Here is a 13,497-nt window from a genome sequence, read left to right as displayed (position 1 = left end):
CTAGAGTACGTTACACAGTTAGACAGAAAGCACGATGTTTAGATTTCGAATTGTTGTCTTTTCTAAACCCACCGACACTTAAGGTAACGAAGGAATGAATGTCTCTTTGCAGGGCGAGATTAAGTTGTCTGTCACCATCGAGGACGAGGCTAACAAAGACCTGCCTTCAGCCGTGCAGCTGTTCAGGCCCGTCCGCCAGTACGTCTACGGGGTTCTGTTCAGCCTGGCGGAGGCCAGGAAGAAGGCCGAGAGGCTGGCCATGAGGAGGAACCGCCTGCCTGACTGTGAGTACCTCCTCTCTGAGTGTGAGTACCTAACCTGCCTGACTGTGAGTACCTAACCTCTCTGACTGTGAGTACCTAACCTGCCATGAGGAGGAACCGCCTGCCTGACTGCGAGTACCTCTCTGAGTGTGAGTACCTCCCTCCTGAGTGTGAGTACCTGAGTGTGAGTACCTCCCTCCTGAGTGTGAGTACCTGAGTGTGAGTACCTGAGTGTGAGTACCATCAGACAGCCTTACCCACTCTCAACCGCATATTCGACTCCTCTGTATACCTGGGTTATATATACACTCACCGGCCACTTTATTAGGGACACCTTGCTAGTTAATTGTTTGTGGCATAGATTCAATAAAGTGCTGGAAACATTCCTCAGAGATTTTGGTCCATATTGACACTATAATATCACACAGTTGCTGAAGATTTGTGTAAAGAAAATCTCCCCCACACCATTACCCCTACAGATGGTTGTGCAGGAAAATCCCAGTAGATCAACACTTTCTGAAATACTCAAACCAGCCTGTCTGGCACCAACACCCACGCCACGTTCACTTAAATCATCTTTCCTTCCCATTCTGATGCTTGGTTTGAACTTCAGCAGATCGTCTTGACCATGTCTACATGCCTAAATACATTGAGTTGCTGCCACGTGATTGTCTGATTAGATATTTACGTTAACGTGCAGTTGAAAAGGTGTACATAATGAAGTGGCTGGTGAGTGTATGTAGTCATGACAGTCCAGGCACAAGACAAAACGTTTAAATATCGGAACCATCCCGTGGTTTGATGTCACAAGATGCCCTTTGACCCCCTTTGACCTCCATTTTGTAGATCCACCCGTTATCGTGAAGGAGTGGGCCGCCTACAAGGGCAAGTCCCCCCACACCCCGGAGCTGGTGGAGGCGCTGCCTTTCCGGGAGTGGACCTGCCCCAACCTGAAGAAGCTGTGGCTGGGCAAGGCCGTGGAGGACAAGAACCGGCGCATGAGGGCCTTCCTGGCCTGCATGCGCTCTGACACCCCCGGCATGCTCAACCCCGCCAGCGTGCCCACCCCCCTCATGGTGCTCTGCTGCGTGCTTCGGTGAGTCTGGAGGCGGGGGGTTGGGGGGTTGGGGGGTAGGGGACCGACCTTTTGTGGACCCCACTAAAAGTAGCTCATGCCTATGGGTATAGCTAATGGGGATCCTTCCAATAAATAAACAAATGAACTGTCATGCACCATGTGAGAGAGCCAGCCTTAGGATGTAATGGATAGATTGTGGCCTGATTGTGACACACACACACAGGGGGGGGGGGGGGAATAGGTATTCAACACATGAAGATTTTTTTTTTATTCTACATATTGCATCTATTGCAGCTATTCAGATGGAGTTTAGACCAGACATACAGTGGCTATAGAAAGTCAACATACCCCTTCACATTTTCCACATTTCTTTTGTGTTTGTTATCGAATTTCGGCAAAGAAAATGTTGGCATGAATCCACACACAAGATTGAAGGGGTTGAAGGGGGTGTGTTGACTCTCTATAGCCGCTGTAGGTATTAACTCCATAAAACTGCACAGCTAAAGAAATTGTAACGATCCGATTCATAACAAAGTGATGTGCAATAAAGGGGAATGACACAGGAGAGAAGCATTGAACACGCTAAGTGAAATGTATCTAATACTTGGTGGTGGAAGAAGCCTTTGTTTCCAATGCCAGCGTCGAGTCGCTTCCTGTAGGAAAGAACTAATCTCTCACAGAGATCAGGAGGGATTTCGGCCCGTTCTTTAACAACAGACAGTCTTTAGATGTTGAAGATTTCCTTGGGGCCCCGCTGGTGAATCTTGGATCTTCAGTTCCTTCCACAAATGTTCTATTGGATTTAAGTCTGATGATTGACTAGGCCAGTCCAACACCTTTATTTTCTTCCTCTTGAACCAGTTGAGAGTCTCCTCTGCAGTATGTTTTGGATGGTTGTCCTGCTGGAAGATCCACCCGCGTCTCATCCTCATCATCCTGGTGGTTGGCAACAGATTCTTCTCAAGAACATCCTGGTACTACAGGGCTCCATTCATCTTCCCTTCCATAATTTGTATTCCACCAGTACCACGTAAAGGGAAACAGCCCCATACCATGATGCTTCCACTTCCGAACTTCACTGCCGGTTTGGTATTTTTAGGATCATATGCAGAGCCGTTTATCCTCCGAACATGGCGTGTCGTATTGTTGCTGAAAGGTTTAGTCTCGTCTGACCAGACGACATTCTCCCAGTAATCTATAGGCTTGTCCAAATGCTCTGTAGCAAACTTCAAACAACATGCCTGTTCTCCAGTAATGGAGTCTTCCGGGGTGATCGCAAATGGAGACCGTGGCGGTGGAGTGCGTTGACTATTGCTTTCTTTGTGACAAACTGTAGCCGCGGCTTCCAGGTCTTTCTGTAGCTCTGCTCGAGTGGTCCTTGGTTCTTGGGCTACTCTTCTGACTAACTTTCTGACTGGCCGGTCAGAAATCTTGCGAGGAGCTCCTGTGAGTGGCCGCGTGACGGTCGAGTGATGTTCCTTCCACTTGTGGAAATTGGCCCCAATGGTGCTTATAGGAGCATTTAGGAGTTGAGAAATCCGTCGGTAACCAGGGCCGTTACTACGCTGCTCTACAATCTAGTTGCGAAGGTCTTGGCAGAGTTCTTTGCCTCTGCCCATCATGAGATGTTTCTTGCAGGAAAGCTTGGCGACAAACGATGTGTTAACTTGCATTCAGAGGTGGGAAACCCTTTTTCAGAGTGGAAGTACTTCCCCACCTACATGCTCTAACCCAGCTGATTCTAATCAGCACAGGTAGGAGAACTCATTAGTGGCATAAGCTGGTTTAGTGCCTTTTCTTACTGTGTTCAATACTTTTTTCCACTTAATTGCACATCGCTTTTTTATGGACTGGGCTGTTAACATTTCTTTAGCTGTGTAGTTTTATTAAGTTAATACCAATGTCTGGTCTGAAGTTCATGTGAACAGCTGCAATGGAAATATGTTGAATTAAATAATTGTTGATGTGTTGAATACTTATTTCCCCCCCCACTGTAACGCACCATAGCACACAGGTAGAGCTCACTGCTGAGTTTTTAAAATGACTTGAGTGAGATGAGAAGGCCACCGTATGAGACACAAGAATATCAAGACAGAGTTGATTTAAGATCAGTCTCCTGTATTTTGTAATATTTCACCCTTTGTGTTTTACCTCAGGTTTATGTTACAATGGCCAGGAGTAAGACTTTTGCGTCGTAACGAACTTGACGCTTTCCTAGCCCAAGCACTTTCTCCTAAACTATATGAGCCTGACCAACTGCAGGAACTCAAGGTGACTTTGTAGAGATTATTATTATATGGGGAGTGTCCTGGAAGCACCTAGCGGCAGGCATCAAAAACGGTTTGGCCGATAACCTGTGAAGGTTATGAAGGTTGGGTTGTTCTATTAGCCGTCTGTGCCCTGAAGGCTCGACATTGGACTGAAAACAACCCTCTCTTGGTAGAACACCTCTCTTTGTTTCTAAATTAAAAAGGTGGTGGGCGTTTGTTTTTCCAGGACACTCCTCATATTATGATGGCGAAAAAAATATGTGCTCAACAAAACTAATGCTTTGTTCAAGCATGTCTTCATTTAAGATCGAGCTTGGCAGGAAAAGGTGTCGCATCTTTTTTGATAAGCTCTGTGAGTGAGAGAGTTTCATTTTGAACGTGTGGATGGTTTACAAGACATTTGTTTTTTTATTATTATTATTATGAACTGTGGAATACACTGCAGCTTAGGCTAACTGTTAATATGTGTAAACTATCCACACGCGCTGTCTGCTTTGGTCCTGGTCGTCTGTTGTCTGTGTGTGTCAGCCTGCGACTGCAATGTGGCCAGATTGACTGTGTTAGGCTCTGCTTGCTGGCTTTGTGTGTTGGCTGGATTAGGTTGTCAGCTTCTGTGTGTCGCCAGACTTGAGTGAATGGGCTGCTTGCGCCTGCTCTCTGTGCTTCGCTCTCAGCTGACTGGAATGCTCTTGGTGCGGGGGGGGGTTGTGGGTAGCGTTGTTCTTTCATTGGGGAACTATTTCAAAACTTGGATTGTTTCTCCCTGCAGATCGACAACCTGGACACTCGAGGAGTCCAGCTGGCCGCCCTGTTCATGAGCGGCGTGGACATGGCTCTGTTCGCCAACGACGTGTGTGGCCAGCCCATCCCCTGGGAGCACTGCTGTCCGTGGATGTACTTCGACGGCAAGCTGCTCCAGAGCAAGCTCATACGGGCCAATCGGGATAAGGCCCCTCTCATCGACCTCTGTGACGGTCAGGTACAGTAGCTCCACTCAGGCCCGGTCCAACGCCAACACCATTCTCTCTCACAGCTGGTCTGGGCTTTTCCCTTCGGCCCGCGTCGGAGGAATGTGTAACGTACACTGTCCTCCTGCTGACGGAAGTAGAACTACAGTCATGTGACAAAGGAGATAGAGGACACACCCCGTGAAAACCATTGTCTTTTTCAAACGGATTTTAAACATAATGGATATTTATGAACAGCTGGACTGTTAGAAAATGTTCATTTTAACAATATTGAGAAAATACGGTAATATGATTAAACAAATGAAAGATTATTTGTAAAATGTAATGAATAGAAATGCAATTTTCTTCTGAGGAAAAAGTTAGGACACACACGCATTTATTGCTACGTAAAATGCCTAAAATTAGAATCAAGCGCACAACATCAGGTGCAAATGATTAGAACATTGTTAGAGAGGGTTCTGGAGGAGGCTGTCTTATTTAAACCTCAGACATTTAGTTTGGTTTGCTCTTGATTGTTGAAGTGAGTGATGTCACCAGGGAGAGATCAAAAGAGCTCTCTGAGGCCTTCAGGAAGAAGGTTGTAGATGTGTATGAGTCTGGGAACGGATTTAAAAACATCTCCAAACAATTAGAAATCAGCCATTCCACTGTCCGGAAAATGATTTACAAGTGAGCAACTGCCAACATGGCCAGGTCAGGCCGTCCTAGCAAGTTCAGCCCAAGAGCAGACCACAAGATGCTTAGAGAAGTCTCCAACAATCCTAAAATGTCATCATGGGACCTGCAGGTAGCTCTTGCCACTAGGGGTGTAACGGTACACAAACATTTCGGTTTGGTACGTACCACGGTTTTTAGTCACTGTTCGGTACAGCAGGGTAAAACGTATAACAAAACATATTTTAAATGTATTATTATTATTATTATTATTATTATTAAACAGTGGGTCTTTCTTTCTTATATTAAAAAAAAGTCTAAATACTAAAGTTAAATTTGTGATGTAGTGCACAGCTACTGTTAATTAACTTGGTGACCTTAGATGTCCACCCATCAGTCATGACAGCGATAGCAGGTGCCTTGGACAAGTCGTGGACAGCTGTAGTTTGTCTTGTTTATCAAGGGCTGGTATGAATTTGTTGGCTGAAATGCGGACGAGAGGGAACTACGTAACGGGGCCTGATTACTTTCAACATGTGTTTACAACCTGTGTTCTCCAGGGTATTGTCGCGTATCTGCTGCAATAAAAATACCTCGGGCGTTTGTTCTGGCTTTGGCCCGGTGTTGTGCTGTTTCCCTACTCCCCCACACCTGTCTTGGTCCGTCGTCGTCGTAGTTTATTGAGAAACAGTAATCTTCCCAAACAGCAGACTTGAGAGATGCTGGAGGAACATCACGCTCTAGTTTATATTGCGTTCGCCATAACGACCATAGATATAGAAACGTGTATGATATCTATGATAACGACTGCTAAACTACTGGCTGTCTGTCTGTGGCGTGTGTGCGCATGCGTACTGGCTGAGATTACTTCAGTTCCGCACCCACAAAACAAGTTCTGCACGTACAGTGGGTTAAAACAACGCTGCGTTCGTTCGGTACACACGCGTACTGAACCGAAACACCGAACACCGATACTGAACATTTTCGGTACGAATACGTGCATCTTTACTTGCCACAGTTAATGTCAAAGTGCATGCTTCTACCATCAGAAAGAGACTGCACACGTTTGATTTTCATGGGAGGTGTGCAAGGAGGAAACCCCAAATAGGATTCCCAGTACGCTATAGGATAGACTTTAAAGTTCTTATTTTTCTCTATAAAGCTCTTAATGGTAAGGCCCCCTCCTACCTAGCAGACCTCCTCGCCCCCTATACCAACGTCAGGGCCCTCAGATCTGCTGATAAGGGTCCTAACCACCCGAAAGTTCAACCTCAAGTCTAGGAGGGGGGGCCGTGCTTTTGCTGTCGCAGCCCCTGACCTCTGGAACAGCATCCCCATGTCCATCACATCTGCCCCCTCCATCGAGTCCTTTAAATCTGAGCTCAAAACCCACCTGTATTCCTTAGCGTTCCCTGACTCACTCTGACTCTTGCCTTGTTTGTTTCAACGTGTTGTTCTGTTCCTCTGTTGTTTCTGTTCATTTACTCTTTAGGAGTACTTTTACTGTAAAGCACTTTGGTTGACAAGTATCATGTTTAAATGTGCTATATAAATACATTTGATTGATTGATTGATTGATTGATTAAAAACACATCAGGGCAAGACAGAAGTTTGCCAGAGAACACCTAGACAAACACCAAGACTTCTGGAACAATGTGCTTTGGACAGATGAATCAATTCAGTTTAATTATTCGGGCACACTAACAGAAGACAGGAGGTGGAGATGTCATGGTGTGAGGCCGCTTTGCAAAGGCCCGGCCAGCTCACCGTCACAGGATCCTCTATGAATCCTTTATTTTATCAGAGGTGCTTAAGGGAAATATGAGACCATCTGTCCAAAACTTTAAGCCGAAGCGGATGTGGACCATGCAATGACCCAAAACATTCCAGTAAATCCACTAAGGAATGGCTCAGAAGAAGAAATGGAAAGTTCAAGAATGGCCGAGTCAAAGCCCGGATCTTAATCCTACTGAGATGCTGTGAGGTGATTTTGAAACGGGCCGTGCTTGCGAGACAACCCTCACAACTTCACACAGATGAAAGAATTCTGCTCAGGGGAGTGGGGAACACCTTCTCCAAACTGATGTCAGAGACTGGTAGACAGTTCTAGGGAACGTCTAATTGAGGTTATTTCAACCAAAGGGGGCGATATCAGCTATTAGGGCATAGGGCGTCTCAACCTTTTCCTCAGTAGGAATTGCCATCTTTGTTAATTTTTTGTTAAATATGTGATAACAAAGTTACATTTTCATTGTTTTTGGTTAAATTCCATCACCTTTATCTATAGATAATGTCTGAAAGAAGATCAAATATTGATATGTCCATATTTCTTTAAAAAATAACTAAATATTTCAATTTTCAAAATGTGTTCACATGACTATGTTTCATTCTCTGGTGATACAGTTTCCATTCATTCTCTGCTAATTAGCACGATATAATGTTTTGTTTTGAACCGTGATATGAGTAATAGGAGATTTAGTGAGTGCATGGGGCCTGTGCCTGTTAAGTCAGATTCTACAGTCGTGAAGACTAAAGAGTTAGGGTTGGGCGGTTTCCAATTTTTGATACCGTTAAACCATCCCCAAATAAAACCGTGGTTTACGGCGTAACCGTATGACCGTAAAACCGCCCAACCCAGGGTTCCCACAGGTCCTTGAAATCCTTGAAAGTTTGTGAATTTGAGGGAAAAAAATCAAGGCCTTAAAAGTTTTTGAAAATCGACATGGGTCATTGAAAGTGCTTGAATTCCCCCCTCTCTCTCTCTCTCTCTCTCTCTCTCTCTCTCTCTCTCTCTCTCGCCCCAAAAAAAGATATAGGTAACATAACCCTAACCCTAACCCTAGAAGGGAATAAAACAACCATACTAGTTACTACGGTTAATTGGTTAGCTAGATTTTAAACCGACATAACGCCGTTAGATTTGAAAACCCTTCATGGTCATTCCTATTATATACATTCTCATCTAGATCTGTCTCAAACAGACTATGCCGTGTTTTGTCTCTTAAGTGCCATTTTGAGTGGCAAAAATGCCCTTTTGAGTGGCGAAAATGAGAGGATGTGCCCTATTGGTGCCCCTCCAAGGGTCTAAACTTGACCATGTGCACTGATGGAGTCCCATGTTGTGCAGTAGGTGCCCTTTTTTTCTTTTCGCCCCTGCCCTTCAAACAGCCTGAGTCCACCACTGGTTCCCTCTAGTCCTAGAGTTCCTGTCTTCCAGGAAGCAGCACAGAGACGTGTCTCACCCTCCTCCTCTTGTGTCCCAGCAGGCCGAGCAGGTGGCCAAGGTGGAGAAGATGCGTCAGAGTATCCTGGAGGGTCTGAACCTCTCTCGCCCTCCTCACCCCCTCCCGTTCCCCCCCCCTCCACCACCACACGGCCACATGCCTTTCTACCCGCCCGCCTGCCCCTTCTACCCCCCGCCCCCGATGCTAGCACCTCAGGGGAGAGGCAGGTGCATGCCAGGTAAGCGATCGACGATCACACGATGTTGTTGTTACTACACAGGATGTTGTTGTTACTACACAGGATGTTGTTGTTAACTACACAGATTAGAACTCACTCTCAGGGCTTTCACACCGCCAAGGAACCGTTCCCGTTCCCGTTCCTGTTCTGGAACCTCCGACCCTTGGTGCTGTCTGGCGAACCAGCCTGCGTTCATACCAGTGTAACCGGAACCATCCGCGTCATGAACGCTGGGTGACGAAGGGGGCGGGATGAACAAAAATGTCACAACTAAGATAGCGGCTACTTCACTGGAAATTAGGATAATATCTTCCACTATAGTATCTGAAATAAACACTATTTATTTTCTATGGAAGAAAAAAAACAAAAGACACTTTCTAAACACGTTCTCTTGCTAACCAGCTGCTCTGTTACTGGGATAGAAGGGTTCCTTGGCGGTGTGAAAGCCCTATATGAGGGTTGTTATTGTTGTCATTATTATGGCCAGATGCCAGTTCTGCCAAACAGCTTTCTCTCAGTTCCTCTCCTCAATGTTGTGTTTTGAGAGCGCTGTGTGTTGTCGTCGTCCCCCCTCCCTCTCCAGGACTTCAAGCCATGTCGTCCCAGGGGGGGAAGTTGGAGATCGCTGGCACGGTGGTGGGCCAGTGGGCCGGGAGTCGAAGAGGACGGGGGAGAGGGGGCTTCCCCATCCAGGTGGTGTCTGTCGGAGGACCAAACAGAGGGTAAGGGCCAGGGCCCAGTCGGTCAAATCTTGAATTAATTAAAAGATGAATTGCACCAGTTTCTCCAAAAACCATTACAACAGAAATCCCAAGTTACCCAATAACACACGCTATGTGGTAGAACATTAACAGTGTATATCACAATTTCATTCTTCCTGGGACCATTTTTAATCTGGATCAGAATGATCCTGATTCTTTTTTTTTGCTATCCAGGATCAGATCTATCTGGCTGGTTTTGAGTCCTATTAGGGGAAACCAGCCTGCTCCATCTGATCCTGGATCAGAGAGAAGAATCAGGATCATTCTGATGCAGATTAAAAGTTTTAAACAACTGGGCCCTGGAAGAATGAACTTGTGATATACACTGTTAATGTCGTACCCTATAGTGTGTGTTATTGGGTAACTAGGGATTTCGGTTGTAATGATTTTTGGAGGAACTGGTGCAATTAATTTTCTGCACAATGTGTCCTTTTCTGTTTGCTTGAATAGGAAATATTATATTGCAGAAAACAATTCCATGCAAACACATTAATACTTTTTGCTGCATCATGTATTGCACCATCATCATATATATTGCATACATTACATTTAAAGTTAGATTCATGAGCCTTTAATTTGTTAACAAATTCATTGCAGTAAAGATACTATTTGTGACATGTTCTAATGCTTTGGTTCTCATGTCGGGAACTGATGTAATGATCGGACTTTCCTTTCAAAAAATGTGAATACATTTCCATGTTGTTGAAAATCAATGACTCATCCCTAGTCAACTAACACAGCTTGTTTTGTGAGCCTGCTAACAATGTGAAGTAGTGTTATAGTTCCCTGGGTAGCAGTGGGGATTACTCACCCAATCCATTACGTTGCAGTATTTTGGCTTGACTAGCAAGTTTGTGTTGTGATTCTCAACAACGTTGAAACGTAGTTCCGTGTTTCAAAAAGAAAAGTTGATTGGTTGCCGACATGCGGACCGAATGACCAGAGGGTGTGACGTCTGCGTGAGCTGAACCTAACTAGAAGCGATCGTGTCTCCATGTCTCTGTGTCTCTGTGTCTCTGTGTCTCTGTGTCTCCGTGTCTCCGTGTCTCTGTCTCTCTGTGTCTCCATGTCTCTGTGTCTCTGTGTCTCTGTCTCTCCGTGTCTCCCTGTCTCTGTGTCTCTGTGTCTCTGTGTCTCTGTGTCTCTGTGTCTCTGTGTCTCCCTGTCTCCGTGTCTCTGTGTCTCTGTGTCTCCGTTTCTCTGTGTCTCTGTGTCTCTGTGTCTCCGTGTCTCTGTGTCTCTGTGTCTCTGTGTCTCTGTGTCTCCGTGTCTCTGTGTCTCTGTGTCTCTGTGTCTCCATGTCTCTGTGTCTCCATGTCTCTGTGTCTCTGTGTCTTCGTGTCTCCATGTCTCCCTGTCTCTGTGTCTCCATGTCTCTCTGTCTCCATGTCTCTGTGTCTCTGTGTCTCCCTGTCTCTGTGTCTCCATGTCTCCGTGTCTCTGTGTCTCCATGTCTCCCTGTCTCTGTGTCTCTTTGTCTCCATGTCTCCCTGTCTCTGTGTCTCCATGTCTCCGTGTCTCCATGTCTCCCTGTCTCTGTGTCTCCACGTCTCCATGTCTCCCTGTCTCTGTGTCTCCATGTCTCTGTGTCTCCATGTCTCTTTGTCTCTGTGTCTCCATGTCTCTGTGTCTCCATGTCTCTTTGTCTCTGTGTCTCCCTGTCTCTGTGTCTCTGTGTCTCTGTGTCTCCATGTCTCTGTGTCTCTGTGTCTCCCTGTCTCTGTGTCTCTGTGTCTCCATGTCTCTGTGTCTCCATGTCTCTGTGTCTCCATGTCTCTGTGTCTCCGTGTCTCCGTGTCTCTGTGTCTCCATGTCTCTGTGTCTCCATGTCTCTGTGTCTCTGTGTCTCCCTGTCTCTGTGTCTCTGTGTCTCCATGTCTCTGTGTCTCCATGTCTCTGTGTCTCCATGTCTCTGTGTCTCCGTGTCTCCATGTCTCTGTGTCTCCATGTCTCTGTGTCTCTGTGTCTCCGTGTCTCTGTGTCTCCATGTCTCCGTGTCTCCATGTCTCTGTGTCTCCATGTCTCTGTGTCTCTGTGTCTCTGTGTCTCTGTGTCTCCATGTCTCCCTGTCTCCCTGTCTCTGTGTCTCCATGTCTCCGTGTCTCTGTGTCTCCGTGTCTCCATGTCTCTGTGTCTCCATGTCTCCATGTCTCCGTGTCTCTGTGTCTCTGTGTCTCTGTGTCTCCATGTCTCCGTGTCTCTGTGTCTCCGTGTCTCTGTGTCTCCATGTCTCCATGTCTCTGTGTCTCCATGTCTCTGTGTCTCCATGTCTCTTTGTCTCTGTGTCTCCCTGTCTCTGTGTCTCCATGTCTCTGTGTCTCTGTGTCTCCGTGTCTCCATGTCTCTGTGTCTCCATGTCTCTGTGTCTCTGTGTCTCTATGTCTCCCTGTCTCTGTGTCTCTGTGTCTCTGTGTCTCCCTGTCTCTGTGTCTCTGTGTCTCCATGTCTCCCTGTCTCTGTGTCTCTGTGTCTCTGTGTCTCTGTGTCTCCCTGTCTCCGTGTCTCCATGTCTCTGTGTCTCTGTGTGTCTCTGTGTCTCCCTGTCTCTGTGTCTCCATGTCTCTGTGTCTCTGTGTCTCCCTGTCTCTGTGTCTCTGTGTCTCCATGTCTCTGTGTCTCCATGTCTCTGTGTCTCTGTGTCTCTGTGTCTCCCTGTCTCTGTGTCTCTGTGTCTCCGTGTCTCTGTGTCTCTCTGTGTCTCTGTGTCTCCGTGTCTCCGTGTCTCTGTGTCTCCATGTCTCTGTGTCTCTGTGTCTCCATGTCTCCCTGTCTCTGTGTCTCTGTGTCTCTGTGTCTCCATGTCTCCCTGTCTCTGTGTCTCTGTGTCTCCCTGTCTCTGTGTCTCCATGTCTCCCTGTCTCTGTGTCTCTGTGTCTCCCTGTCTCTGTGTCTCTGTGTCTCCCTGTCTCTGTGTCTCCATGTCTCCCTGTCTCCCTGTCTCTGTGTCTCCATGTCTCTGTGTCTCCCTGTCTCTGTGTCTCCGTGTCTCCATGTCTCCCTGTCTCTGTGTCTCCATGTCTCTGTGTCTCCCTGTCTCTGTGTCTCCCTGTCTCTGTGTCTCTGTGTCTCCGTGTCTCTGTGTCTCTCTGTGTCTCTGTGTCTCCATGTCTCTGTGTCTCTCTGTGTCTCTTACAGTCGTCCGCGGGGTGTCATCTCCACACCCGTCTTCAGGACCTTCGGTCGCGGAGCCAAATACCTCGGCAGAGGCTTCAAGAGTCAGGGAACCTACCAGGTGAGTCAGGGAACCAGGTGAGTCAGGGAACCAGGTGAGTCAGAACCTACCAGGTGAGTCAGGGAACCAGGTGAGTCAGAACCTACCAGGTGAGTCAGGGAGCCTACCAGGTGAGTCAGAACCTACCAGGTGAGTCAGGGAACCAGGTGAGTCAGGGAACTAGGTGAGTCAGAACCTACCAGGTGAGTCAGAACCTACCAGGTGAGTCAGGGAACCAGGTGAGTCAGAACCTACCAGGTGAGTCAGGGAACCAGGTGAGTCAGAACCTACCAGGTGAGTCAGGGAGCCTACCAGGTGAGGTGTCGAGGCCATGATAACACATACAGTATGTGACACGGTCTGGGGTACCAGGTGAGGTGTCATCAAAGCCATGATAACACGTCTGACTTGGTCTGGTGAGAAGGTCGCGCAAAGAGCCCAACACTTAACAAACGACAGTTTCAGGATCACTAAATACTTATCATTTGTGAATGTGATTCACTGTATCGTCTGCCGTCGGCTACTGGATAAGTGATACATGGCTTGTAAACAAACGTACGTTTTAGGAGGTGTTCCAAAGCAAGGACTGTGTGATCATCTAATTGTGTAGCTATGTGTTTTTAGCACGTTGATGTTCTATCAGCGTGTTGTGATGTGCTGAACATGCAGTTAGATGTATGTTCATAGCGATGTTCCTTCTTAACTGCTGGTTAGCCACCAACGCGATGGTAACCAAGGCGATGGCAGCAAACGCGTCTGTTTTGATTCAGAGCGAGTTTCTCCAGTATTTGGTTTGAGGTGTACCAACATTCAAATAAGCATATCTTTTT

General features: G+C 46.8%; 1 protein-coding gene across 6 annotated transcripts in view; it reads left to right on the top strand.

The window, feature by feature from the left end:
- LOC308173419 (constitutive coactivator of PPAR-gamma-like protein 1 homolog) overlaps positions 1-13,497 on the top strand; it is a 35,059-nt gene that overhangs the window by 16,893 nt on the left and 4,669 nt on the right. For all 6 annotated transcript variants that reach the window (XM_080548450.1, XM_080548449.1, XM_080548453.1 and 3 more), the window contains 7 exons: positions 113-284; positions 1,110-1,359; positions 3,498-3,612; positions 4,381-4,590; positions 8,500-8,695; positions 9,279-9,417; positions 12,592-12,688. In XM_080548450.1, coding sequence (XP_080404576.1) covers positions 113-284; positions 1,110-1,359; positions 3,498-3,612; positions 4,381-4,590; positions 8,500-8,695; positions 9,279-9,417; positions 12,592-12,688 — 1,179 coding nt within the window. The remainder of the gene's footprint in view (positions 1-112; positions 285-1,109; positions 1,360-3,497; positions 3,613-4,380; positions 4,591-8,499; positions 8,696-9,278; positions 9,418-12,591; positions 12,689-13,497) is intronic.

This window comes from Nansenia antarctica (assembly GCF_963989245.1).
Source record: "Nansenia antarctica genome assembly, chromosome: 18".
NCBI classification, from domain to species: Eukaryota; Metazoa; Chordata; class Actinopteri; order Argentiniformes; family Microstomatidae; genus Nansenia; species Nansenia antarctica.
The sequence above is the reverse complement of the archived record's forward strand: the minus strand, read 5'-3'. Positions and strand labels throughout refer to the sequence as shown.